Here is a 25,598-nt window from a genome sequence, read left to right on the forward strand (position 1 = left end):
GCTGCCCCAGTTCCCTGGTTGCCCTGCCCCCACCTCCCGGCTGCCCCTTTCCAATCCACATGAACCTGGCAGCCCTGCCCTCAGTCCAGCGGGGCCCTGGCTCGGAAACCTCCGGCCACTCCTCATCACCAAGGAGACACGAGCTTCTTAGCCGCAAGGCCTGGGCTCCCTCCACCATCCGCAGAGCCTCCCTACCATGCCATCAAAATGCACCTCCCCCCCAATCCCAAACTGTGTCAGGCACCCCAGTGCACTGGCTGGCTCCCTTCTCTACCCAGAGGGCAAGGGTCAAGTTTGAGTCACTGCTGCCCAGGGCTCAGCACACAGATGGTGCACAATGGACGCCTGCAAAGCCTTGTGCATCGCTGCTCCTCGGGGGAGGGAGAGGGGGAAGTCGGTCCGCTCCAGGCGGACGAGGAGCTGAAAGAGGCAGAGAAGCCAGGAGACAGAATGCAAAACAGAATGACCAGGAGACAGGCAGCGCTGAGACAGACACAGGGGCGGCAGAGAGAGGAAGACCCAGAGAGAGACAGGTCTGGACGGAAGGGAACTTGGTCCTGGCCTGAGCCCCAGGGGACAGACACACACAGGAAGGACGGAACGGGGGAGGGAGAGGACACCAGCTACAGCGGTTCTTCTTGTTCAGCAGACAGACCCCCGCGATGTGTTCTGTCAAGCTGACCTTTCCATTTTGGGAGCTTATTTTGCTGAGCAACCAGTCCTGGTAAAAACAGCAGAACGTGGTGAAAAGGAGAGGGGTGGGGAAGAGAGGCTCACACTCGCGGAGAGGGCTTTGGCTGCAGGTCGGCCGGCGGCGGCAGCAGGCTCGGAGCGAGCTCAGCACTATCCCGACCCTTTCCCCCGCCACGCTCCCAGGGCCAGCTGCCGGTGGGAGAGGAAGTGAGGCCGGACAGAGATAAAAAGGAAAAACAAGGACAACTCCTGGAGGACGTCTGAGCTGATGGGAGAGGAAAGGGCCCTGGGCCCTGGCCCTGGCTTGGCCTGAACACAAGTCACCAGGTGGCGAGTTAAGACAAGTCACAACCAAGCTGTAATCTACTGTCACTGTCCCTGGCACAGGCCACAGCTTCCCAGGGTCAGGGCCATGGCCGGGGCCAGGTGGGGGGCCAGGCGTGGCTTTCAGACTGGGCCTCTGACTGGCTACGTGACTCGCACATGAGACAGTCCTGAAGCTGCCTCACCAGCGTGAGGTGACCCAGGACACACGCCCACAGCACCCACTGCTGCCTCGTGATGGCAGCGAGCATGACTGAGGGACAGGAGCTTACTGTGTCCCATACGAAGCCAGGGCCACGCAGCTGAGCCGGAGGCCAGAGAGCTGCTGACGGGCACGCACTGTCCATCGGATTTGACTCTATAATGCTACGAAGTCACGTGGTGGTGTTCATGATTGGAAATTTTTTTATTTTCTGAAATGGAACCATTGTACATTGTACAAACCATATCTACTGATGGAATAAATAAGTGAAAAATTATACTGCTGTACAACACACCAAAAAAAAATAAGAGAAAAAAAATTAGATAATGTGAATAAGTCTTTATACCTCTAACCAGGTCCTTGGCCATAATGAGCATTCCAAACCATGACGTCATCTGTAATGGGAGGTCCCCACCCTATGTGTCGGTCAACTGCCTTCCGAGTTATGGGCGCTAAGTGCCAGCACTTTGTGGAATGTGTAGCCGCAGCTTCCCCAACTTCCAGTTTCGCGGGGAGTGAGTTTGCCCTGGGAGCCCTTAAGGCCGCGGGGCCTGGTGTCCGCGGAAGGCATTCGCTGAGGACCCCCGCCCTGGCTCGGCCAGCCGCAAGGTCTTAGATTCCGTGGTGGGAGAGGGCGGGGGGGCGCGGGGGGCGGGCGACAGCGGCTCCAAGGAGCGGGCTGCGGGGAAGGAAGCACATCTGGATTTTTGCAGGCTCGCTGTCCACCGTGGAAGGCCTTCCCGGCCAGTGCCGGGCGCAGGCCGCTGGCGCTTCGCCTGGTGTGGCCTCGGCGGGGCCCAGTCCGTCCGACCACCGGCCCGTCCCTACCTTCAGGCACTTCAGAGAAAAACTAAAGACGGCCTCCGTGCTGTGCTGGCGCCGACTCCCCTTGCCTGTCCGGAGAGGCCAACAGAAGGGGCGTAGGGGACCCTGGCTGGCTTGCTGTTTCCGTGGACGCGGGCACACTCTTGAGTACCTGCGCGCGTGACACACCTTCAGCTGTTCTGCTTGTCACCTCTCGTTTCCCAGAAAGAGCAGGAAATAAACATCCAAACTCATCTTTCCTCAAAATGGAGTTTTGCTGCAAAGAAAAACGTGACTCAAACTCTACAGAATCTGGAGGTAAAGCCGCCTGGAGAGCCGCCGAGAGGTGACGTGGAGCCCAGTTCTCGGGAGAACTGATTGCCCGACGGGCCACACCGACAAGGATTTGTTTTTGTTTAAGAAACCTTTCGGCCACCGCTCACTTCAACATTGGAGATTTCCAAAGTTTGTTTGTTTGTTTTCCCTTATTTCAGGAGACATTTTTGCATGAGGTATTTGAAATTCAGGAACATTTTGATTCTTCTTGAAGTGCAGGAAATAGATCGGCCCCCTTGAAAAATAAAGCGAGAGCCTCACCCTCAGAAACTCTTAGAAAGTGGGGTCTGGCAGACATTTCCACGGTGGTCAGGGGAGGAGAGCGAGCCCCGCAGCAGCGGTGGTACCTGAATATGCACCGGTTAGCAAAAAACCAAACAAAAAAGAAACAGAAAACCACCAACAAAACCCTGCCAACGCCCCCTCCCCGCAACCACACACAACTCAAGAGGGAGTTGGAACTCCAGTGCAGTGAAGAAAGCTCTGGAAAAGGGCTAAGGTCTGCAGAGTCCAAGGAACTAAGAGCAACCAGACCTCAGAACCAAACACGTCGGCAGTTGGTCCAAGGGGCAGCTCCGTTTGAGTGAGGGGAGCTCCCCCGGGCAGGTGGGGGTGAGGGCAGGGCTCTGACAGCCCGTTCCTGCAGGTGGGCAAAGCTGTCCAGCTCCTGGGTGCCTCCCTCTGGCCTCTGAAGCCGAACCATCAAGGCCGGCTCCTGGCTGGCGACCCTCGACAGGGTGTCCTGGGAATGAGACAGGATGCGACTGTGGGCTCCGTGGTGCCCGGAGCGTGGCGCAGAAGCACGCGGATTTCCTGGTCTGCCATCTTGTGCATCACCCGCCACCCTGAGGCGGGGCCGGGGGACCTGGCGAGGCAGAGGGCAGCAGGTAACAGTGGATTTGAAATCAGGGGGACGTCCTGTCCTACGAGAGGAAGTTCAGCACCAGCTACGCCTGCCGTCTGCTTGTGGCCTCCTCAACCCTTTTATTGTCGTGAGATAATCCTGCCGTCAGCCGTAGGGGCCCGTCCATCTTCAGGGGCGTTGGAGGAAGCAGTACGGTGGGGGCAGAGGGTGGAGGTGCCAGAACAATCTAAGGGTTCTGCATGTCCATTTGGGACGCTTGGAAACACCAGGCTCAGATGCCCCGAGGAGGTGAGCCTAACAAGTGGCCAGCGCTTGGGGACAGTGCCCTGACATCTGAGACTCCTTGGACCCCAGAGGCTGGGCAGTGGCCGGGGCGGTCCTCCTCTTCTGCAGCCTCGGGCTCTCCTCCTCCCTGCCTGCTCTGTTCCGATGGAAGTCCGGGGGCAGGGAGGAGCTTGATGTGAGGGCCGGGGCAGTGGCAGCCTCAACAAAACCGAGACGGCACTTTGCAAAAGGAGACGCAAAACAACCAGGAAAACATGCCAGAGGTCACCTCAAGGGCACAAGGCACAAAAAAGAAAGCAGGAGGAATCGGTGGAACAGTGAAAAGCCCCGACGAAACGCGAATTCCTGATGGGTACCACCCTCAAATAGCTTATATCGTTACAGAGAGAAGTGGGGGGAAACAATACAGCAGCAACGCAAATGTAATCTTGGCTTCAGAGACAGTGTCTGACACTCCTGAGCTGTCAACCCGCCTCCACAAGGACAGTCGCTTCAAGATTCGAGTGTTTTGCTTCACAGCAGAAAGTTCTTCAGTGTCTGAGAAGTCACGCCGTTCTAGGTTTTCTTGGATTTGCACTTGGTAAACTTGGAAAGTTAGTAGTTCTAACCCGAGGGCTCACTCGGGGGAGTTGGAGAAGTAAGCCTGCTGAAGGATCTCCCATGAAACGCGGACCGGAGACTGGACCGAACGTCTACATCTCTTCAGAGTTTTGTTGCGAAGCCTCCAGTTTCATCTTTTTAGAGGGCGGCCCTCCTTCCAAATCCTTGGGGGAAAGAAAAGAGAGCGGCAGGTTAACAGGTCAGGAGATTGAGCAGGGCAGCCGCAACGTTCAAGGGCAGTCCAGGAGGGAACCAGGGGCAGGGCCCTCAGCCGGCCCAGCGGGCGTGGACTTTAGGAGACTTGCAGGCCAGCGGGGAGCCTCAAAGCCACACTCCCCCTGGGTGTCCCGGGCCTCCAGTCACTGGGTCCTGCTGTCCCCCCGCCCCGTGCCTCTAAGCTCTCCCTCCCTGCACCCCACCCAGAGCAGGTGTCCCCATTATCCATTGTCCAACCCGTAAGTCACTGCCATGGTAATTTATTTACGCACAAGTTTCAAGGTCACTTCTCCAAGCTCGAGGGCCTAGGCGCGCCTGGCCGGGCTCGCAGCTGCTCCTGGGGCCCAGCGCCGGCCTGGCCCCGGCGGACGCTCAGCATTTGTCACATGTGCACAGGGGGGTTACTCTGGGAGGGGGTCCGCGGTTCTCACCAAATTCCCAAGAAGCCCCTTGACTCAAACACAGGCGCAGCGGTCGCTCACCCACCTCGCGCCGCGACTGCCCCGCTCAGTCGTCTCGCAGGCCTCTCCCACCTCACCTGTCGCCCGAGACCAACTCTTTTTTTTTTTTTAATTGGATTTATTGGCGTGACATTGGTGAACGAAACACAGGTCTCAGGCGCACAGCTCTGTAACGCGTCACCTGTAGAGTGTATCGTGTGTTCACTGCCCACGACCGACCCCTGACTTCGCCCATCCCCGCCGGGCGAGACGGCAGCCTGCTGGGGCCCCGAGCCCCCAGGTCCTCGCCAGCGCCCACACCCAACTTAAGAGCGGGTCCCTTCCACTCGGTCTCCGGAGACCCTCGAGCCCACCCACATCGGAGCGGCCACCTTCCCCTAGCCCGGTGACGCAGCGGCCCGCTCTCAGCCTCCTGCACAGCCTTCCACACGGCCCCGGAACTCTTCTCAAAATAGAAAGCACACACAGAATCTAAAACCCGCCGACGCCTCCCCACTGACTTCATAACAAAACCCCAACTCCTCAGCAGGCCAGAAAAGCCTGGAGGCCCCCCGCTCAGCCCCTCAGCCTAGCCCGGCTCCCCTCCCCCACCTCCATCTGTCCCCAGCCGCCGGCCTCGCCTCTGTTCCTCGGGCTGACACCTGTCTCCAGGCCTGGGCGCCTTCAGCTCCCTCTGCCGACAAAGCCCGCCCCCCAGCCCTCACCTCTCATGCCTGAACCCCGCTCCCAGCCCACCCCTCTCCGCCGACACTGTTCTAGAAGAACGCTCCCCCGACGCCAGGCTCCTTGGGCTGGCCGCCCCTGGCGTGTGCTGGGACTGTGTCATCCCTGTGCCCACTGCCCCCGGGCTGAGACTCCTGAGCCACACGAGGGCAGGGAGGGACCCCGTCTGCTGGTTTACCCTGGGTCTCCGTTCCTGCCACCGTGCCTGGTACACAGTGGGTGCCTAATTAAAGTTAAGTAGAGATCCCAGGCCTTGATGTAAGACCTGTAGGAGCTTCCGGCGGCCAGTCCTGGGGGCGGAGCCACGGGAGACAGGCGGCTCTGCTTCCCTCTCCTTTTTTCCCTTGTCAGCTACTTTCAGCTCAACCCAGGAGAGGAGAGAAAGTGTCCCCCACCGCCCCCGGTCTCTGAGGAAGGTGGATCCTGTTCCAGAGAAGGTCCTGTCATTCTGCAGAGCACCTGGAAATGGGGGGCAACATGTGCACGTGGGGGTGGGACGCGGGGACAGGTGAAGCGCTGGTGTGAAGGAGGGGCCGGGAGGCAGAGGGGCAGGGAGACGGGCATGGAGGAGAGGAGAGACCAGTGAGCGAGCAGCTGGGCAGGAGGGACAGCAGGGAGAAGGGCGAGGGAGCCCCCTGAGGCCAGGAACCTGCTCTTCTCCTTAAAACAGGAGCAGCTGAACTTGGGCGTCAGGCTGTTTGCTTTACTGCAGTGCACCTTCCACCCGCGGCCCAGCAGCTGGGTCCGTGCGGGCACGACAGCGGCGGCGGAGGCCCAGGTCGGGTCTGGGCCGCCGGACGGGAGTGGAGGTGGGGGCACCTGGGATGCAGGGGCCCTGGACTTTTCGGGCACTGGGAGGAGCACGAGATGCCCCTGGAGTGTGGATCCAAGTTTCAAGCTGACCTTCCCTCCCCGAGTTCCGGAGGCCGGGAGTCCCAGCTCACAGCCCGGTTTTTCAAACTATACAGGAGGCTCCAATGTTTATTTTTCATCAGAGGGGCTTGTGCTCGATCTGGGGCTCGGGACCTGCGTTTCTCATTCCACGCGGTGAGGCTCCTCGTTCTCCACCGGGACCCGGGTCAAGCGCGACCTTTGAACTGCTGCAGGCCTGTCTGTGTTGTACACGACCCCATGTTTGTTTAACCAGGTCCCTTTTGAGAAACTTCCCGCCACTGCGGACATCTTCCATCCACTCTCCCTCCGTGTCCCTGGACATTTGGGGACCGTTGCGCAGGATGGAGCGGGGCGGGGGGTGCAGATCCCTGGGTGTGTAGAAGCTGAAGCCCGAGAGGCACGTCCCCTGGGAAAGCCTGGTTCGAGGCTCCTCAACCTGCAGACCAAGTCCTGCTGAGCCCTGGGCCTTTCCCTTGTTGCTGCTGCCACGTGCCAGTCTCTCCCGAGGCACCGGACACGGCTCAGCACAGTCGAAACAGTCTCGTCATTGACGCTGGGATACCGCGGGGCCCCCTCTGCTCTCCCGTGGGCACAGGGGGTGACAGTGGAAGTCACGACGGTGGCCGAGGCAACGCCGGGGCACGTCCCGTGTGCCACTCCATTGAGCGGCACCCTCATTCCCTCCTCTCATCACACCCTGTCCCCGCGATGGCTCTGGCTTCCCGTTTTCGCAGCTGGGGACACGGAGGCTCAGTGTGTGCTATGTGCGAAGCTGGGAGTTGAATCCAGGACATCTGCTCCCAGCCACCGGGCCACCTGCTTCTGCACTGATTCGGGTCTGATTGGGACAGACACCGATGACCCAGAAGAGGGTCCGGGCTGGGGAAGAGTCCTGTCTGTTGCAAAGTATTTCCAGCACTGAGGATTCTGGGGACTCAGCTCCCCAGCCCTAAAGGACACTGGCTCTGGGTCACTGAGAGCAGGCAATGCTTTTGTGGACACACACAAAGCGATGGACGCAGCCTGGGATAAGGGACCCCTCCTCAGGCCACGCCCACCTGCGGCCCATCCTTCGCCGTAGCCCCAGCACCCGGGGGCAGCTGGGGGCGACCTGGGATGCTCACGCGTCCTGCTCAATGAATACATGGTCGTTCCGATCGCCCAACAAGAAAACAACAAAGCAAAATAACAAAACACCTTTCAACGTACCCCCGGCACCCCCGCGGGCGCCCGGCCGCTCTGGCTGCCCCTCTGAGACCTCGATCGAGGTACCTGAGAGATTGAGGACGCCTCTGCAGCCAGACCCACGTCGGCAGGCGGCTGCCGCTCGGCCTTCTCTGAGCTGTTCACCGAGTTTTCCGCTGAAGACTGCGAGTTCGGCTCGTCGGAAGGATCTGAGGGAAAAAGCAAGACGACAGAAGCTGTTCTCAGGCACGTGATTTGCACGGCCAGATGGACCCATTACTAAAAATACCAGGAAACGGGGTGGCCCGGTGGTCTGTCAGGCCTACGGTAAACTGGGGGGGGCTTGGGAAGCCTCTTGCTTACTTTTATAGAGGTGTCGTTTTAAGCAGCCAAGCCACACGCTGGCCCTGTGGCCTCCCACCCTTTCCTGCACACCCAGGACCACCTGCCACGTGCCCTCCGGAGGACACCTGAGGATGCGCCAGGTTCGTCCCGCGTGCACGCAGCGCCCTCTGGTGGACACAGCGCGCTCCAACCATCATGGCTGCGACTCCCACCTCCGTCGCAGAGCCTGCATCCTTCATGGGGGAACCCGCAGAGAGCGCGACGCCCCTGCCTTTAACATTTCTTTTAACAATATAGGTACTTTTTTTTGATCATCAGAACAATGACATCTTTTCAAGAAACAAAATACAGAAAAACATCTCATTAAAATCACCGATTATCTCGCACCAGCCACAGCTACCACCCCAGGACCATTATAGAAGATTTAGTCCCATTTTTCCAGATGTCGCCCCTACCTGCACCTAAGTCTCCTCGCTCCCCACATGGGGATCACAGAGTATTCTGGAAGAAATTTTCATGCCTTTAAAAATCCTCTAAATACAAGAGCACACAAGATGGCTGCACGGCATTTTGTCAACAATCCCTTATTTAATGAATCCTGTTTCGCCAGTTATTTGGACTATTTCTTATGTGCTGGTCTCCCTGTTCCCCTCCCCCCCATCCTGCCCAGGGTCCCATTCTGCTGGCACTCAGGGCCCCAGTGAGTGTCACCCTGAATTTTTTTAAAGTACACTGAGGCCCTGGGTGGTGTTCCAGCCTGCGAACTGAAAGGTCACTGGTTCGATTCCCAGTCAGGACACATGCCTGGGTTGCAGGCCAGGTCCCCCGTTGGGGGCACACGAGAGGCAACTGATTGATGTTTCTCTAGCATATTGCTGTTTCCCTTCCGCTCTTTCTCTCTCCAAAAATAAATAAAAATAAACTCTGTAACATACACTGAAATGCTCAGGAACGCCTTAACTTTCTGGGGTTTCTGGGACACCCTGCCAGGGCCTGAGCCAGGGTTTCCTGCTGCTAAGGGTAGGGAGCCCTGGGTCCCAGCCTGTTTCCTGGGCCACATGTTTCCTGTGCAGACCAGGGCTTAGTCTCAGATTCCCTCCCCCGACCCTGGTAAAATCAAGGCTGGCAGTAGCCACCCCGGTAAAGTCACTGAGGATCAACCGGAATGACAGGACAAGTACCCCCACAGTGAAGTGACCCCAGGTGGGAGTGACTGAGGGATGAGCTGGGGCATAGAACCAAACTCCCCATGAACCTGACGTGTCTTTGATATATTTAGTTTTGCCTTTAAAGTCAAACACAGAATTACCATACGACCCTGCAATACCACTCCTGGTATAGACGTAAAAGAACTGGCAACGGGTCCCCGAGCTAATAATACTGGTGCACACACGCTCACGGCAGCCCTACGTACAATAGCAAAGGAGGGAACGGTCCAAACGCAGAGGAACAGAGGCGCGGGTCAACGAAACGGGGTCCGTCCAGACCACGGACTAGGACGCAGCCAGGGACAGGAACGGGGTACCGGTGACGCTACAGTGCGGGAGAGCCTTGAAAACAGGGCGCTAAGACAAGACACTAGACACAAAAGGCCACACGTTGTATGATTCTGTTTCTACGAAATGTCCGGAACAGGTCAATCCACAGAGACAGAAAGCAGAGCGGTGGGTGCCGGGGACAGGGACACGGGGAGGGACTGCCAAGGGGGACGGGGCTTCCATCTCGGGAGAGGACAGTGTTGTCCAACTAGGGGTGAGGGCTGCAGGCCCCTGAACGTGCTGGGTGCCACTGCCTCGCGCACTTCAACACGGTCACCTTCACGTTATGCGAACTTCATCTCAATTAAGAAGCCCCCATCAATGTGACGTCCTATTTCATACCATGTGTTGGATTTAACAAATGTTTTCAACGGTAACCGTCCCCACCTCTGACCACAGTTCCCTTTCTACCTACAGAGCGGGCGGGCTTCGTGGAGGGGAGGTGGCGCCCGGGTGCAGGCGGGGACAACAGGAAGGCAGCTGGTCACCTGGGGTCGTGCTGAGCCCTCGCCTGGCCTGAGCGCTCAGCGGGGACCGGCCTCGGGGCTCCGGGACCGCTCAAGGGCCCGGCGCGGGGGCCTGATCCTCTTAGCAGAGCGGTACTGGAACTCGCCCAGGGGAAATTATTTTCCTGGGGCCTAAATTTAGTCCGGGAGTTTGAACATTATGTCATTCCCTGAACTTACTCAGCAGTAAACAAGTTCAAAGCAAGGTCAACAGCTGGCGACCAACGCTCCCTGTCCCCCGGCAGCGTGCACCCACCTGGGGGGTGGGGAGCTCAGGCAGCCCCCGGCGGGGGCAGCGGTGCGGGACCAGTGGCCTGGCGTGGCCCAGAGAGGACCCCCGTGTGGTTCCCACTTGGACCGGTAAAGCTCACAGGGTGGTGGTAGCTGGGGTGGGGGTTGCGGAAACGTGGCGGTTATGGAAGGAAGCCTTAACCCAGGACATGACTCCTGTAAGCAGCCCTTAAAAGGAGACAGGGACCCCTAACACGGGGAAACAAGGCCATGGCCAGAGAGAAAGCAGGATGGGAAAGACACCAGGACGTGTCCCACGCCTGGTCCTGCACGGCCCTGCCCCCAGCACCCCGGGCCACCCCCGCCGGTGCACCAGGCCCATCCCAGCGCCGGCCCAGTGAAGCATTTCGCTCTCTCGCTTACTTTCCCACAGCGACCTGGCACGGCAGGCAACTTCTACATCTTTCGTTCTATAAACAAGGAAACAGGAAGGCGCGCGGGAGGAGACCCTGCCTGCCCAAGGTCTCACAGCTGGCGAGTGCCGCCCGCAGGCGCCCCGTCCGTCTGTCCTGCGTCCACAGCGCCCTGGCTCAGGACCGCGTGGCGGGCTGGGCGCTGTGGCTCAGTCTGGCCTCAGGAGAGAGGAGGCACCGCAGAGCGCTGGCCTGGGACAGTTCAACCTCAAACAAGCACGGCTCCTACTGAACGCGTATGGCTTTCATATCCTAACGCCAAAAAACATCAGTCCAACCATTGGAAGGGCAGGGACTGTCTAAACGTGAAAATTTTCATTTCAAGGGGTCCAGAGACCTCAGAATAAACACATCTCCACCCACACACACACCCCTCCCCAGCCAGGGCACTTCTTCCTGCCCCCTCCCCCGGCCCCTGCTCCCACTTGGCCGATGGCAGCCACCAAAGGGACCCTTCAGATCGCGGGGCTCCAGCTCCCCACGGCTCTGGTCTCCCGCAGCAAGAGGGTCAGGTCTGCTGAGGGGTCCCCCTCGTCTCCGGTCTCATCTCGTGCGTGGGCCCCCCGCCGACCCGCTCTCCCGCGGCCACACCGAGCCTGCTCCTGCCTCGGAGCCTCGCCCGGGCCCCCTCTGCCCGCCAGCCGGGCAGCCTGCCCCTCGCCTCGTCCGAGCGGCGCTGGCACGGTGATGCTTTTCCCTGACTACCGATGTAAAACCGCCACACGCCCCCATAATGGGGCACGACACCCCATGCCCCGTCTGACTTTATAATTCTCCAGAGCACTTATTTTCCAAATACTAGTGTGGTTTTTAAATTGTACCCCCGAGAGTATGAACCCAGGCGTAACGTTACCTCTCTCCTGGGCCTAGGGCCGGCACATGGCCAGGCCCGCCTGAGCAGGCAGATGGATGGAGAGGGACCCGGCGCACATACCTTCGGCCCCGGGGAGCTCCTTCCCCTCGGCCTGGGCCTCATCGGCCTTGGCGCCGGTGCCGTCGCCGGGCACGGACGAGCTGGGCTCTGGTGCGGGGCTGGAGTTGCTGCTGTTCTCCTGTTTGATGGGCGAGGCGTCTGCGATGGAGCTCTGGTTGCTGTTATCGTCTGTGTGGGGAGAGAGTCCCAGGTGAAATCCTGCAGCAGCCAAGGGCGGGGGGTGGCGGAGTTCAGCCTCCCGCTCCGCACTGCCTGCGGCAGGACATTGTCCCAGGAAAGAGGCCCCTCCAAGGTGGCACAGCCAGGGCCTCCGACACGGCTCCGGGAACTAGGCCTGCCCTGCGCCCACAGGCTCCCTGTGAACCCCGCGGTCGGAGGCAGCCGGCAGCCGGCGTGTGACCGGGCACATTTTAAGTCTTTGGGGGACGCCTGAGGCCCCGTGCTGGGTGCCCTGGGTGAGGGCAGTGGAGACAGAACTTGTCCTGTGAGCCGATCGAGCCTCCAGGCCGACTCCCCCCAAAAAAAGGGAGAGAAGGACAAGCTAACACCAGAGTGGGACATTCCACAGGACGGTCAGCCCAGGCTCTTCAAGTCAATACTCAAAAAAAAAAGAAGAAGAAGAAGAAGAACTGGAAGAATCAAGGAAGATTATCATAGATTAAAGGAATTTAAGAGATCTAACAGCTAAGCATGGTGTGAGAAAATTATTGGGATGGTTTAGAACATGCCCGGGGCATGTTTTGGGACAATTTGGGAATCTGAATATAGCCTGGAGTCAAAAAGATATTAAGGAATTATCGTTAACCTTGCCAGGGGTGATAACGGCACAGAGTATAAAAATGTCATCCCTCAGTGGTGTGTGCTCAGGCGCTTAGGTGCAGAGCTACGTATCACAGCGAGGGAAAGCGCCCTTTGAAACGCTCCGGCACAGGCTGCCCACCGCTGTCAGAATTCCCCGGACTTCACTCCCAAGAGCTGCGCGTTTCGTATGTGTACATTGCGTTTCCATCAGAAAAAAGTTAACATTTTTAAAAATAGATGAGGCAGTTAGGTATATGGGGATGGCTTATCACACTAGTCTCTCTGTGGTGAAATTATTCACAGCAAAAACAAGAGAGTTAAGTGAGCCACAACATTGGTGGTAGAGCTGGTGGCAGAGCCGGGCGTCCTGGGGCACACTGCGGGCTCCCCCCCGACCCGGGCACAGAGAGGCGTCTTAAACTGTCGATGTCCAAGTAGCAACTTTAATGCTACAGTCTTATGCCGCTTTTCTGGGCCATGCTGCACACCTGGGTCCAAGGCCACTTTTGTAGTAAAGTTGAGAGAGGGGAGGGGAGGAGAGACAGAGCAATGCGTCCCACGCACCTGCCGCGTGCGGGGCGCCCAGCCAGGCCTCCCTTGTTTAATTCTCTCAACAACCTCCCAGGCAGGCGCTGTTACCACCCTCACTTTACAGAGGGGGAAACTAAGGCCCAGAGGGGCAGAGCCCCGGCTCAGGCTGGCTGCCCGCCCTGACCCTGCATCCTCCTCCCGCGGCCCCACGGAGGAAGCGCGGGCCGGGCGGCACCCACGGGGTAAACTGCGTCTGAGTTTAAGTGCACTCTGGGTGCTTGTAACACATGCCCTTCTCTTGTGAATTCTGGCACTTAAAAGAAAAAAAAAAAAGATGTACACTCTCCCGATTTACCTTTGGAGAAAATCTAAACCTCCTTCCTATGCCAAGATCCGTGCCCACGCGTGTGGGTGGCGCAGACGCCCGGGCCCCAGCATGAGGCGGGCGACCGCGCGGCCACAGCTCTCGGGGTCTAGCAGGTCCGGGCCGGAGTCTAGCCTGGTCTCCTGGTAACGCGGGCCCAGCTGCAGCGCTAACTGCGGCTGAGACGGAAGTGCTGGATGTCGATGCTCCCTCCCTTCATTCCTGTATCGCGCCCTCTCACGTGGGGCCTTCCGGAGAAATCCAGCCAGGCCCACCTCCTTCCCGGCACTTTCCCACTCACAGGCCCTCGCGGCCCATGCACTGAAATATTCTGGAGCATCGTCCCACTACCCCAGGGTGGCAGGTTCAATCCCCAGTCAGGGCACATACAGGAGGGCAACCAATGAATGCACCCACAAACCGATGTCTCTCTCTCTCTCTCTCAAATTAATAAATTAAAAACATTTTAAAAATAAAATAAAATGGAAATGATACCAGCAGGGCGGGCATGGCTCCTGCCTTGGTGAGCATCCTAGGTGTTTTCTGGAGTGTTAGTCTAGATTTCTCTAGTGGCCACAGACTTGGATCCGCCTCCAAAGGGCCTCGCGTGCCAGCACTGGCATCTACGGACTCCCCGGCTCTCGGCAAGAGCGGCCGCGCCTCTCCGAGCCCGACTCTCCTCATCTGTACTACGGGGCTTGTTCGCAGGACTCAATAAGATCATGAAATGGGCTTGGTGAGACACTTGGCACCTTCTGACGGCACCTCTTAAATGGTAGCTTCTAACGTGCCAACGCTTCAAAAAATGATCTAACACTCACAGTGACCTTACAAAGTAGGCGTTACCATCCCTGTTGGATGATTAAAGACAGACAAACCCAAAGGCCGCGAGGTAAGTAACTCACTCAGGGTCTCGGGAGAGATTCTAGGAGAGGCAGGTTTGAACCCCGGTAGGATCTCTTCTCTAAAACGCCCTCAGCTGGCCCTGGCCGGGTGGCTCCGTTGGTTGGAGCGTCGTCCCACATACCAAAAAGTTGCAGGTTCTGTTCCTGGTCAGGGCACATACCTGGGTTGCGGGTTCGATATCTGGCTGGGGTGCTTATGGGAGGGCACTGATCAATGTTTCTCTCCCACGTTGACGTTTCTCTCTTTCTCCCTCCCTTCCCCTCTTTCTAAGAAATAAAATATTTTAGAAAGAAAGAAACACCAGCGGTGTCAAGACAACTGTGAACTGGCTGAAGCATGTCCCCAGCCTGGATTTTGCTCAGTAGGACTCCGGTGACAGCTTTTGAACTAAGACAACAAAGGAAGGTATGCTGTTGGTGCGGCTTAACATGAAGTCAGAAACCCAGGTTGGAGCTTCCCAGTAGCCAAAGCAAAACAGGAAATGGAATGTACAGTCATCTGCACCAGTGTATCAGGCCTAGGAGGGAAAAAGAACAATGTATGCCCCAGAACATCTCCGGTGAGATTTGTTCTCAATCCTCACCCAAAGACACCCTTCCATTGCCTTTAGAAAGGGAGAGAGAGAAACAGAACTGAGAGAGAAATGTGAGACATCAGTTGGTTGTCTGCTGTACACACTCAAACCAAGGATCGGATGCACTCAAACCAGGGATTGAACCCGCAACCTAGGCACACGCCCCGGCCAGGAACTGAACGTTCAGCCTTTCGGTTATGAGACGATGCTCCAACCGACTGGGGCCACACCGGCCAGGGCTCCGGTGAGATTTTTGTCCTGGGGTGAGAAGGGGTCTTATTTTATGCTTCTTGGCTTGTTGAGCTGGGAAAGACGTCCCTTCCTCGTCCCGGAGCCTTGTCCTTGGCGCCGAGGCCCTGCCAGCCCAGCCCTGCCACCCCGGGCCTGGAATGTGAACGGACCTGCCGGGGAAACACAACACGGCCGGCCGCGGGCAGCGCCTCCACCGGGCGCCGGACAGGCGCGGGCCGGCAGCCTGCGGGGAGCTCACCGTGCATGTCCATCATCCCCGGGGAGGAGCTGTTCTCCGGCGTGGTCACCTCAGAGCCGCACTTCTCATCCTTGCCCTTTTTCTTGTTCTTGTTTTTCTGGAGGAGAAAACGGAGCAGAAGCCCAGTCACCGCACTGAGCGCACGCAGGAGCCGGACCCTGGAGGGTGGCATGAATATTTTATTCCGCCGCCTCATCGCGGAGCCCGCAGGTCCCCGGTGGGCTCCCCGTGGCCTGCAGTGGACACATCCCATTAAGGGGCGCCCTGCTTCGGAATCAGAGCCCTGCGGGGGGGGGGGGGAGGCTTCCAGGCCTGGGGGCTGCAGCTAAACCCTGCGGGACGCTCCTCCCCCTCCAGGGAGGGGACCTGGGGAAAAGGCCATGGTCACCGGCCCACAGCAGGTCTGGCAAAGCCAGGGGAGCCAAGGGGAACCGCGCAGTCAGCACGTCCCGCTGCACCACAAAGCAAGACCAGGGGGAGGTGCGAGGGGGAGCTTTTTGTGCGTGGCTCCGTTTTTTACAACTGGAACAGAATAGCGTCAGAAGCAACCTGCGTCTATCGGTTAGAGGCTCGTTAAATAAATTACGGTGCATTCACTCAATGTAGGGTCATGTGACAATTACAGAGAATAAGGCAGCGCTTCATTTAATGATGGGGAATGATCTACAAAAATGTCAACGTTAAACACGTTTCCAGTCTCTCCAAGACGTTTTCATAACCGGTGCGGAGGGGAAGCCGCCATTTCTGGAAAAGAAAGAACAAGCGAGCGCATGTGCGTGTGCGTGTGCACGGGAAGCCGGGCAGGGCGAGCCCTGGGCGCCTCTCAGGGAGGAGCTGAGCACGGAGCTGAGCTTGGTGGGGGGCGTGTGGAGGGATGGGAAACAATTTATAAAAGGATACACAGTAAAAAAAGGAACATGTGAAGACTAGAGCTAACCCATAAAGACAGAGAGAAGAAGATGGTGGTTTCCGGCCTCTTGGGGTTGGGGGAGCGACGGCCGGGTCTTTTGGGGGCGACGGCCACGCTCTGGAACTTCAGTGGAGGCAGACGCACCACGGCGTATCAGAGCCCAGACTCATGCACTTTGAGAGAGTGACCTGTGTGGCTGGTGAATGGTCGCAGGGTAAAAGACGATCCTAAGGTAACATTTGGATTTTGTAACAGTTTTTACCTATTTACAAGAGTGTTCAAGTTCTGAGGAGACAAAGGGTGTAACCATGTTGCAACTGGATGTTTAAAAAAAAATAGAAAAAGAAAAACTGTCCTCCACAGTGAGGACTGCAGGCCACAATCATCAGAGACGTCTGGGGAGAGGCCCAGGAACCTACATTTCTTCAAGGCTCCCGGGGACCCGATGCTCAGCCAGGCGTGGGGCCCACTGCCCTCCAGGGAGGGGGGTGGGGAACACCGTGGCCCCAGAGGACAGGGAATTAGCCTTTGTCGAGCGCCATCTGTGCCACGCACTGCGGGGAGGCCTCTCGGGTGACCTATCACCTCTGCTTGGCTGCAGACGCCCCAGGACCTGGGCACTGCCGCGTGGGTGCATGAAACAGGGAACTGAGGCCCAGCACAATGGGGTCCCCCGCCGGCACCACAGAGTCAGCGGGGGTGGTCCGTCGACTCCAAACCCAGCGCTCCCAGCCCGGCCTGGGGCTGCCCTGTCCCTCCGACGGCCCACGTATTACGTCTCCTCCTTGATCACGATCCATTTGGCACTGCCCTGCTGTCTGTTCCGTGCTATGCTATAATTATCTTCCCCCAGCGAGGTTATAAATTCCTTGAGAGCAAGGACCACGTCTTCCCAAACGCAGCGGCATTTACAAAGCACCTAACGCCGCACAAGGCACGGGCAGCGGCCGGAGCCGAGCCGCCCGCGAGGGGCCCCGCCGCGCGCGCCCCTCCGGCCCCAGTGGCCAACACCAACTGCCCTGCCGCTCTAGGTCTCGGGGCCTCCGGGGAAGGCAGCTCGGGGGCTCCAGGAGCCCAGGCCAGAACCAGGAGGGGCAACTGAAGATGGTGGAATGGGGCGTTAACCCTGCCTTTAAGGCCCCTGGAAACCTGCCGAGCACAACCCAGGAGCAAACGGAGCCACGTGGTTTTGTGGAGCCACCTTCCTGAAGGAGAGGGCTGTCCGTGTGCGCATAGGAAAAGCGGCCCCAGGAGAAGGAGCAGCCCATGCAAAGGCCTGGCAGGGGGGCCCGTCAGGATTTTGACTGGCAAGGGGAGCAGCTGGCCTGGGAGCCGCTAAGGGGCCCCAGGATCTGTCCCCATCCCTCCATAAGACCAAGCACAGCCGCCGGGGCTCCCCCTAGTGGCCAGTCGCCGCCCCCTCCTGAAGCCGCCCTGGCCTCCCTGCGCAGAACTCTCAGGGGTGGGCACCTAAGGCTCTCCCGGAGCGGCGTGTGTGAGCTCTGGAGTCAGGCAGGCCGACGCGACACCTGCTGGGTGGCTCTGGGGACGTGGCTTCCCCTCTCTGAGCCGATGTCCTTGAAAGGACAGCGATCAGCTCCACAGACTCGGTGGGAGGAGGGAACGAGGTAGCAGCGCCTGGCATAAGGTCTGGTGCTCCAATGCCAGGGGGCGTCTGCCTGTGCGTGGGTGCCACCACGGCCACTCCCAGACCACGGTGCCCAGCGCCCCAGGGAGGGACACCTCTGCAGGCAGGTGTGTCCCCACTGCCAAACCACGGGGCGCTCAGCCCAAGAGATGACACGCAGGGGACACGCCCGGGGATGGGCCCCGCGTACTCACATCGTCCACCTTCGGCTCTGTCACAGGGACCCACTTGTAGATTCGCAGCGACGTGTCGCCCACAGTCACCCACTTCTTCTCCCTGCAGAGGAGGAGGAAGGGCCTGTTACCAGGCGCCTCGGGGGCCAGGCTCTGCCCCGCTCCGGGGGGGCTCTGGCCGCTCTCCCTGGGGGCAGCTGTGATGCAGTGGCCCCCGGGGTTAAGAGGACAAGTTCTAGGTCCCAGTTTGAATCCCAGCTCTGCCGCTCACTGGACCCCTGGCCAGTCACTGCCACCTGAGCCCCCGTGTCCCCATTTGCCAGACCACGTGCAGCTGTCAGTCTCTGCAGGCGGCCATGGGGCTCATCCAAGACTAGGCCTGGTCAAGTCCTCCTGGTGCCTGGAAGCGGGGCTGGGGGGCCGCCTTTCGGATGACTCCCCTGGATGAGGGGGACCGGGCCCCCCGTTCCTCCAGCTTTCGCCCCACCGAGCCAGCAAACGGGGCCCCCAAGCCCCGCCGGGCAGCAGAGAGGGCTCCGGGCCAGCCAGGTGTTTCCTCCGGCGGGTGGGGGTGGGGGTCTGAGGTCAGGGGAGGGAAGCGGGGGCACACAGCTGGACTAACCACCCGGCGCTCTGCTGCCAGGAGCCGTAACGGAGCAGCGGGGAGGGCAGGGGCGAAGCTGCTGCCCAGGGCCTCGCCCCAAGGGCAGCCCCCCAGCGCCGATACTGAGGGGCTGGGACAGGGAAGCCGGCCTGGGCTGCGGGCGGCGGCCAGCTGGAGAGACGCCCGAGCCCCAAGACTCCTCGGTCCTGAGACTGGTATGTGTTTCAGGGTCTGAAGGCCCAGGTCTGCGCAGCTGCCCCTGCCCCCAGCCGGCCGCATCCTGAACTCCGGGGACAGTGTCCCGGGCGCCCACTGTTAGAGGCAGGTTACAGGTGAAGAGGAGAGAATCACAAGCCACGAGACGGAAAAGCGGTGACTGCGTTCTTTAAGATGTTATTTATTTAGAGAGGGGGAAGGGAGGCAGAAAGAGAAAGAAACATCAATGTGAGAAAAAAACATCAATCGGCCGCCTCTTGTTCACGCCCAACCAGGGACTGAACCCGCAACCCAGGCAGGTATCCCGACCAGAACCGAGGACCCTCTGCTCAGCGGCGGGACCACACCCAGCCCCCGGAGCCACACCAATCAGGGTGTGACTGGTTTTCCTTAAGGACGGTGGCGACTCTCCTTCCCACCGACTCTCCTTCCCACCGCGCTGCTCCAAGCCACTGTCATTCCCTACCAGGGGCCCGACAAAAGACCATAAATTTACTTGAAACATTTTGAGATTATTTTTTGCGATAACGTGTCACAATGTATGTAATGTGTGGCCCAAGACGACTCTTCTCCTTCCAGTGTGGCCCAGAGACACCAAAAGGGCGGACGCTCACAGCCTCTGAACTTCTGTCCTTGACCCCTGCAATCCCTAAGCCACCTGGTATCTCTCCCCGCCCCACACTCTGGGGGCGGCTCCCAGAGGCCACATGCCTGGCGGCACCTTGGCTCAGGAGGGACCCACCAGAAGGAGAATGGGGATTCGGGCCCAGGCAGCTCTGCCCCAGGGTCCAGGCTCCTGGTGCCAGGCTCTGGACCTGCTGGGAGGTCGGGGCCAGACCCACACCTGACAGGCGGGGCAGCTGCCAGGAGCCTCAGCAGTTTCAGTGACGAGGTTCCACTACCGCCAAGGGCCACGAGGGCCTGAGCGCCTGTTCGTGAGCTGCCCAGCGCCTTCTGCAACCTCCCCGCCCGGATCTCAGCCTCTCGGCGGTGTTGCGGGGCGGAGCTCATGTGCGGGTGGGGCAGGATACAGGGACGAGGCACCCCTTCCCCCAGGAGGTCCTCGGGGCCTGAGCCCACTCAAAACCACCCAAGCCCACCCCAGACACCTCCACTCCCAAAACTGCCTGCTCTGACCCCACCCATTCGCTGAGGGGGTGGGGGAGGAAGCTGGGGCCTTGCCCGTACTATTGTCCCAGTGACTGTTTCTAGTGTCTGCTGTGCTAGGGACTGCACACACCTGCTCTGATCTTCCCCATAACCTTGGGTGGCAGGAACTGTCACCTTCCCCACTTGACAGATAAAGAAGGTGAGGCACCGGGAGGGGGGGCCATCCGCCCCCGGCCGGTATGCAAGCCTCTCTGCCCGTCCGGCCCCTTTTAGCCCAGAAAGAAGGACGGCAAGGCAGGTATGTAAGTGACCACCTGCCCGCCTCCTGGAGGCAGCGTGGGTAACCCCGGCCCTGGTCTTCCCCCACCTCCATTCTGAACCGTCCGAAGGTGCCAGGAAGGGACGGGGGCATTCCAAGAAACAGCCTCAGCGACAAAGCCACCATCATAATGGCCATTGTGTGCCGAGGCTTCGTGCCAAGCACTTTATTTACGCGCCCTCTCTCCCAGAGATCGCCGCCAACAGGCCCATGAAGGGGTGGGCTGCTCTCACACCACCGCACAGGCGGGGGGTGGGGGGCCCGGAGCGGCCATACCACTAGCTCACGGTCCCACAGCGGGTCAAGGGCAGGACCGGGGCTGGACACGGGCTGACTCCAGGGCCCGCCCTCTGCTGGTCTGTCTCCCATGGACACTGGAACCCGCTCCCCAGAGCACAGCAGTGACAGGTGCTGGACAAAAGCACCAACTGCTGGAATCCTGCACAAGTGAGCAAAGGCGCACTCATACCCACAAGCCCTCCACGGGCCTTCTGGGCTGGGCCCCAGTCGCTCTGCAAATCTGTCCTTTGTGTTTAAAAAAAAAAAAAAAAGGTAATTGACTTGCAACACACAAGGCACCTTCCTGGGCAGAAAGTGGGCTTGCCGGCCCCACGTGAACCAGGATGAATGTTTGCAGTTGCAGGTGCTACTCAGAGATGTTATGGGCCCTGCAGGTTATGAGCTCAACGCAGCCAGTGGCCGAGGCCCCAGCTCACCGAGCTTCAGCTGCGTCTCTAGGCGTGGGCACGGGCACGTGTGACGGAGGCCGAGAGTTGAGACCCCGGCCTGAGGCCTGCCATTCGGCCCGTGGCCACCAGGCAGAGGGAGCACCCTGAGCTCGGGTGCAAGTCACCCAGCGAGCAGCAGGGAGGGCCCGAAGGGGTTTCACAGGCAAGGAGCGGGAGCTCCGGGCGCTCACGGGGCGGGTGGCTTGGCAGCGCCCGGGAGACACCTCCGGGGCTCAGAGGAGCAGCTGAGTTCCCACTCCCACCCCCAACCCCCCTGCCCAGGGCATACAGCACCCCGCCCCGCCATGAGGGCATTAAGCTCTAGTTACTGCCTCACATCACAGGTGGCAACAAGTGACCAACAGACGCGTTTTGTGTGGCTTGCCTGGTACTTCTAAAAATCCGCATCAGCCCTGGCTGGTGTGGCTCGGTGGACTGAGCGCCGGCCCACGAACCTAAGGGTCGGCCCGGGCCCGGGCTGCAGGCCAGACCCCCGGCGGGGGGCGCACGAGAGGCAGCCATGCACTGTTGTTTCTCTCCCTCTGTCTCTCTCCCTTCTCCTCTCTCTAAAAATAAATAAAATCTTTTTTAAAACAATCTGAATCAATTGCCCAACTTTACAAAAAAAAAAAAAAAAAGAGTCAGACAACATAAAAAGCCAGAGTCTTGACTACTTTAAAAAATATGGTCTGACCGCAAGGGGCCCCCCGGACCTGCGCCGCGCCCCCACCGGGGGCAACCGCCTCTCCCTCGGGTGGCCCAGCTCTCCCCGCCCCCACCCCTGAGCCCTTCACCACCCCGCGCCAGGCCACAGCCCGCCGTGCACGCAGCCAGAGTCCTCCTGCCCCGGGCCGCGCCGCCAGCCACGCCCAAGTACCTCTCTCTCCCCCGTCAGACTTGGGCTCCGGGATGAAGACCACGTGAGGGCCTCGCTACAGAAATAGAGCCCCGAGCTCCCCTCCTCAGCACAGGCTCCTACGTAAACCACAGGCACCCGCTCTGGGTTCTCCAGGCCAAGGCCAATTTCCAATGTTCTCCCTGGTCCAGGTCCAAGGGCAAGGCCCTCTTGGGGTCACCTGGCTGCCTCCAAGAGAGCTCTACCTCCGTCACTTTGCAGTCACTCCCAGAGCTAGTCCTTGACACCGCAGGAGGCCTGGCTGACCGCTGGCCTTCCCTAACTTGACCTGCCCTGTGCGGGCAGGGGGGCACCCCCCCGAGGGACTGCGGGGGGGAAGGCCCTAGGCACACACCGCCCCTCCCCCAGCGACAGGCGGGAAGGCCTCGCTTTGTATCCACACGTCACTGAGGGACCTTTTAGACCAAAGGCCTGGGGTCCGCAGCCTGAGCCTGCTTCTCAGCTCAAGCCTTCGCCTCCCGCCCAGAGACTCCCTGCCCCGCTCTCCCCCGCCCACAGTGGGCCTCCTGGCCTGGGCCTGGATCCGAAAAGGGGCCCACCATTTTGTCCTTCCTTCAGCCATCTTCCGGCTGCTTCACACCCCACTACCCTGCCCTGCCGGGACACCAGACAGAAAGGAGAGGAGGAGCAGCAGCTATGCACGGGGCGGTCACGGCTGGCTGCTGGCTTCTTCCGGGGGCGGGGGTGCTGGCAGAGGGGTTGGTTGCAGGTCACTGGGGCTGGGCAGAAGGGCCGCCCAAGGCTTCCAGGCTGAGTAGTACGCCAGCGTCCAGTGTCCTCTGGGTAAAACAGAGAATGCTGAATTAAACTTGAATTTCAGATAAACAATGGATTGATTTTTTTTTTCTTTTTTAGTATAAGTATGTCTCAAATAGTGCACAGGGCATACTTAGCATTTTTTTAAAGTATTTTTAAAAATTATCTTGTTGTTTACCTGAAATTCAAATTTAACTTAGCGTCCTGTGATTTTATTTGCTAAATCTGGCAACCCAGCCTCCAGCCGGCGGCGAGGTGCATGGTTGGTGGCCACAGTTAATAAACAACCCAAAGTCTGGAGGGCCCACTGGGGATCCTGTCCTAGAGGCACCGGGAAGGTGAGATTTGGTTTCTCCCCACTGGGGAAACCCAAGAAATAAGGCAATGTCTTTTTTGCTTAGGAGGGACAGGGGGTTAATTAAAAAAAAAATCTGCAAAATAAATGCATGTTTCTACAGAGCCCACCTTACAATAACGAGAACATTTGATGAGGTATCCGGGGGCGGGGGGGGGGGGGGGGGGGGCGGGATTAGGGACCTTATGGGGGGGGAGTAGGGGTAGAAAGCACCAGGAAACCCCTGGCCAGCAGGGTTAGAGAAGTTACAGGGTTTGCCCAAGGTCACGGCACAGAAGTGACCTGGATGCTCCGCCCTGAGGTCCCAGAGCCTGAGGTCTTTAGAGGATGGGACAAGTTGTTTCTCAAAACACAAGGCGGGCGGAGATCCGTTCTCCTCCCCTTCTCCTCCCCTCCCCCCACATGCAGGCCGGGCCTGCAGGGGGGCCGCAGGCTGGAAAACCCCGCAGCTCCATCTGCCCCCCTGCAAGCAGCTGGCAGGCGGGCCCTCCAGGAGCAGCTGGCAGGGTGCAGGGCGACCTGGGCCGGAGGTCCCACCATGCCTCCTGGAACAGAGAGTGGGTGGCAGCTTGTCCCTAGTCCCTTTCTCACCTCCAGGCAGTGGCAGAAGGGACTCAGGCCCAGGCTCGAGTCCCTTCTTCGCACAGGCGGGAAGGGGACAACTCCAGCCTCCCTCCACCCACCCCGCACCCCATGGAAGAGGGGGCTGCGGGCTTGTTTTCCTGGGAGCGTTCTGACCTGCAGCTGTTTCTGCCATTTTTAAATGGCTCCAGTCGGGCGCGGGGCGCCCTGCGCACGAGGGGAGCTCCCACAGCCCCCGCAGACTTGGATCTCAACTTTGGAAGGCCTCCCCTTCTCACGGTTCTGAAAATTCTTTGTCCCATCGGAGCCAAACCCAGCCCTCCGCCGGGCATCCGGCCATCTGCAGACAGCCCTTTCCATAGGAGGCCCAGGAGCACGTGGACTTTATTGATTTTCCTCTTGCCTTTTTTGTTGGGTTTGACTCAGAAAGGACAGCTAACTTGCGACCCGGCTAGACTGGATCCTCGCCCCCTGTGGTTTTTAGAGACCAAGGCGTTACTCAAGAAATGACACCCCTAAACATAAACACAGTCCGCCACGGGGGGCCTGACCAATTTCCAGGCTTTAAATAAAGGGTCGGGGCGAGCCCGCTGGCGCTGACACTCGAGAGCGACGCTCCTCTCCCTCCCTGACCCCGGTGAAGCCGTGGGAAAAAAAATAATAAAGTTGAAACCAGGGAGCTGGGAGTTTTCAACAAGTCCGCCCCAACCTGGCGAGCCGCTGCGCCTCGGGCCTGGCCCTCAGGCCGACTCCGAGTCAAACCCCGCCGAGGCCGAGCAAACGGTCGGTCCTATTAATTACCAGGAGGCCACACCGGACACTCGAGCGCGAGCTGGAGGCCAACCCCGAGTCGCCCTGTGCCCCCACTCAGAGAACAAAACAACGGCTCCCTCCGCAAAACAAACACGAGCTGCTGGTTTGGGGAAGGCAGACGCGGCCCAGGACCGGTTTCTGGCCAAAAACATTTGCTCGCCCGAGCTCCGCGCCCGGGTGCCGGGCGGAGACGGCGCAGGGGGTGCCCGGCGCCCCGGGCCCCGCGGCGTCCCCTCCTCGCGCTCGCCCCCATCTTGCTTCCCCGCCTAGAGCCCTCGCTCCAGGCAGCCCAAAGCGCTAAATTTAAACGGCTCGCGCTCTGCAAACTCCGCAGACTCGAGGGCGCCGGGCCTGGGAGGCGGGGAGCGAGCGAGCGAGCGAGCGAGCGAGCGAGGGAGCCAGCCGGGGAGGGAGCGAGGGAGGGAGGCCCGGCGCGGGCAAGGGCGCGGGGGCCGGCACACTGCGCCGCCCGGGGCGCGCGGGGAGGAGACGGAGACGGCGGCGGCCCGCTCGGCGCTGCACAATGGAGCTCGCGCTCTCCCCTCCGCCGCCGGCATCGCGGCCCCGGCGCGCGGGAAGCCGCTTTCATGTGACTTGCACAAAACGAAATGGCTTCTGGGGCCGGCCCCGAGCCCCCCTCCCGGGAGCCGAGCGCCGCGGCGGGGACTGCCTGCCGCTCGGCCGCCCGGCCCGGGGTGCCCCCGCCTCCGGGCTGCCGCCGCCACCGCCGCGCCAGGTGGGCGACAGGCGCGAGCGCACCTGGGCAGCGGCCGCGGCCCCCGCCTCGCGCAGGTGACCCGGCTGGCGCGCCGCCCGCCCTCTCCAACTCCCGGGCCCGCGGGCGGCCGGGCGCTGCGCCCGCCGGCTTTTTGTATGTGATCTGGGGTCGGGCGGCCGCGGCGCCCAGCGGCGCCTCCGCTTACCATTTGCGCACTTTCTCGATAGCCGCCATGACCCTCTTGATATCATCTTTGGCCCGGCTCCTGGTCTCGGCTCGAACCGACCTGCCCGACATGGTTCTGGCGGGGAGAGAGAGGCTGCGAGCGCGCCGCCGGGTCCTGCTCGCGCTCCGCGGCGGCCACACTCGCGCCCGCCCGCCGCTCACTCACTCACACACAGACTCACACACACTCACACACTCACACACATACACACACACAAAGCCGGGGCCGCCGCGCGCCCGGGCC

General features: G+C 60.0%; 1 protein-coding gene across 3 annotated transcripts; it reads right to left on the minus strand.

The window, feature by feature from the left end:
* Positions 1-1,419: 1,419 nt before the first annotated feature.
* Positions 1,420-25,598, minus strand: BCL7A (BAF chromatin remodeling complex subunit BCL7A). 3 transcript variants are annotated; one of them, XM_054593999.1, is made up of 6 exons: positions 25,335-25,598; positions 18,034-18,115; positions 15,282-15,378; positions 11,616-11,783; positions 7,676-7,797; positions 1,420-4,273 (listed from the first exon to the last, which is right to left on the minus strand). In XM_054593999.1, exons 1-6 carry the CDS (start codon positions 25,424-25,426, stop codon positions 4,202-4,204), a joined length of 633 nt encoding a protein of 210 aa, XP_054449974.1. In that variant the 5' UTR covers positions 25,427-25,598; the 3' UTR covers positions 1,420-4,201. The 3 variants fall into 3 exon arrangements, with proteins under 3 accessions (XP_054449974.1, XP_054449973.1, XP_054449976.1); XM_054593998.1 differs by having other exon boundaries at positions 7,613-7,797; XM_054594001.1 differs by lacking the exon at positions 25,335-25,598 and adding an exon at positions 22,445-22,652 and having other exon boundaries at positions 7,613-7,797.

The sequence above is a fragment of the Pteronotus mesoamericanus genome, unplaced genomic scaffold (assembly GCF_021234165.1).
Source record: "Pteronotus mesoamericanus isolate MK-2021 breed Mesoamerican mustached bat unplaced genomic scaffold, CSHL_Meso_final scaffold_507, whole genome shotgun sequence".
Taxonomy (NCBI): Eukaryota; Metazoa; Chordata; class Mammalia; order Chiroptera; family Mormoopidae; genus Pteronotus; species Pteronotus mesoamericanus.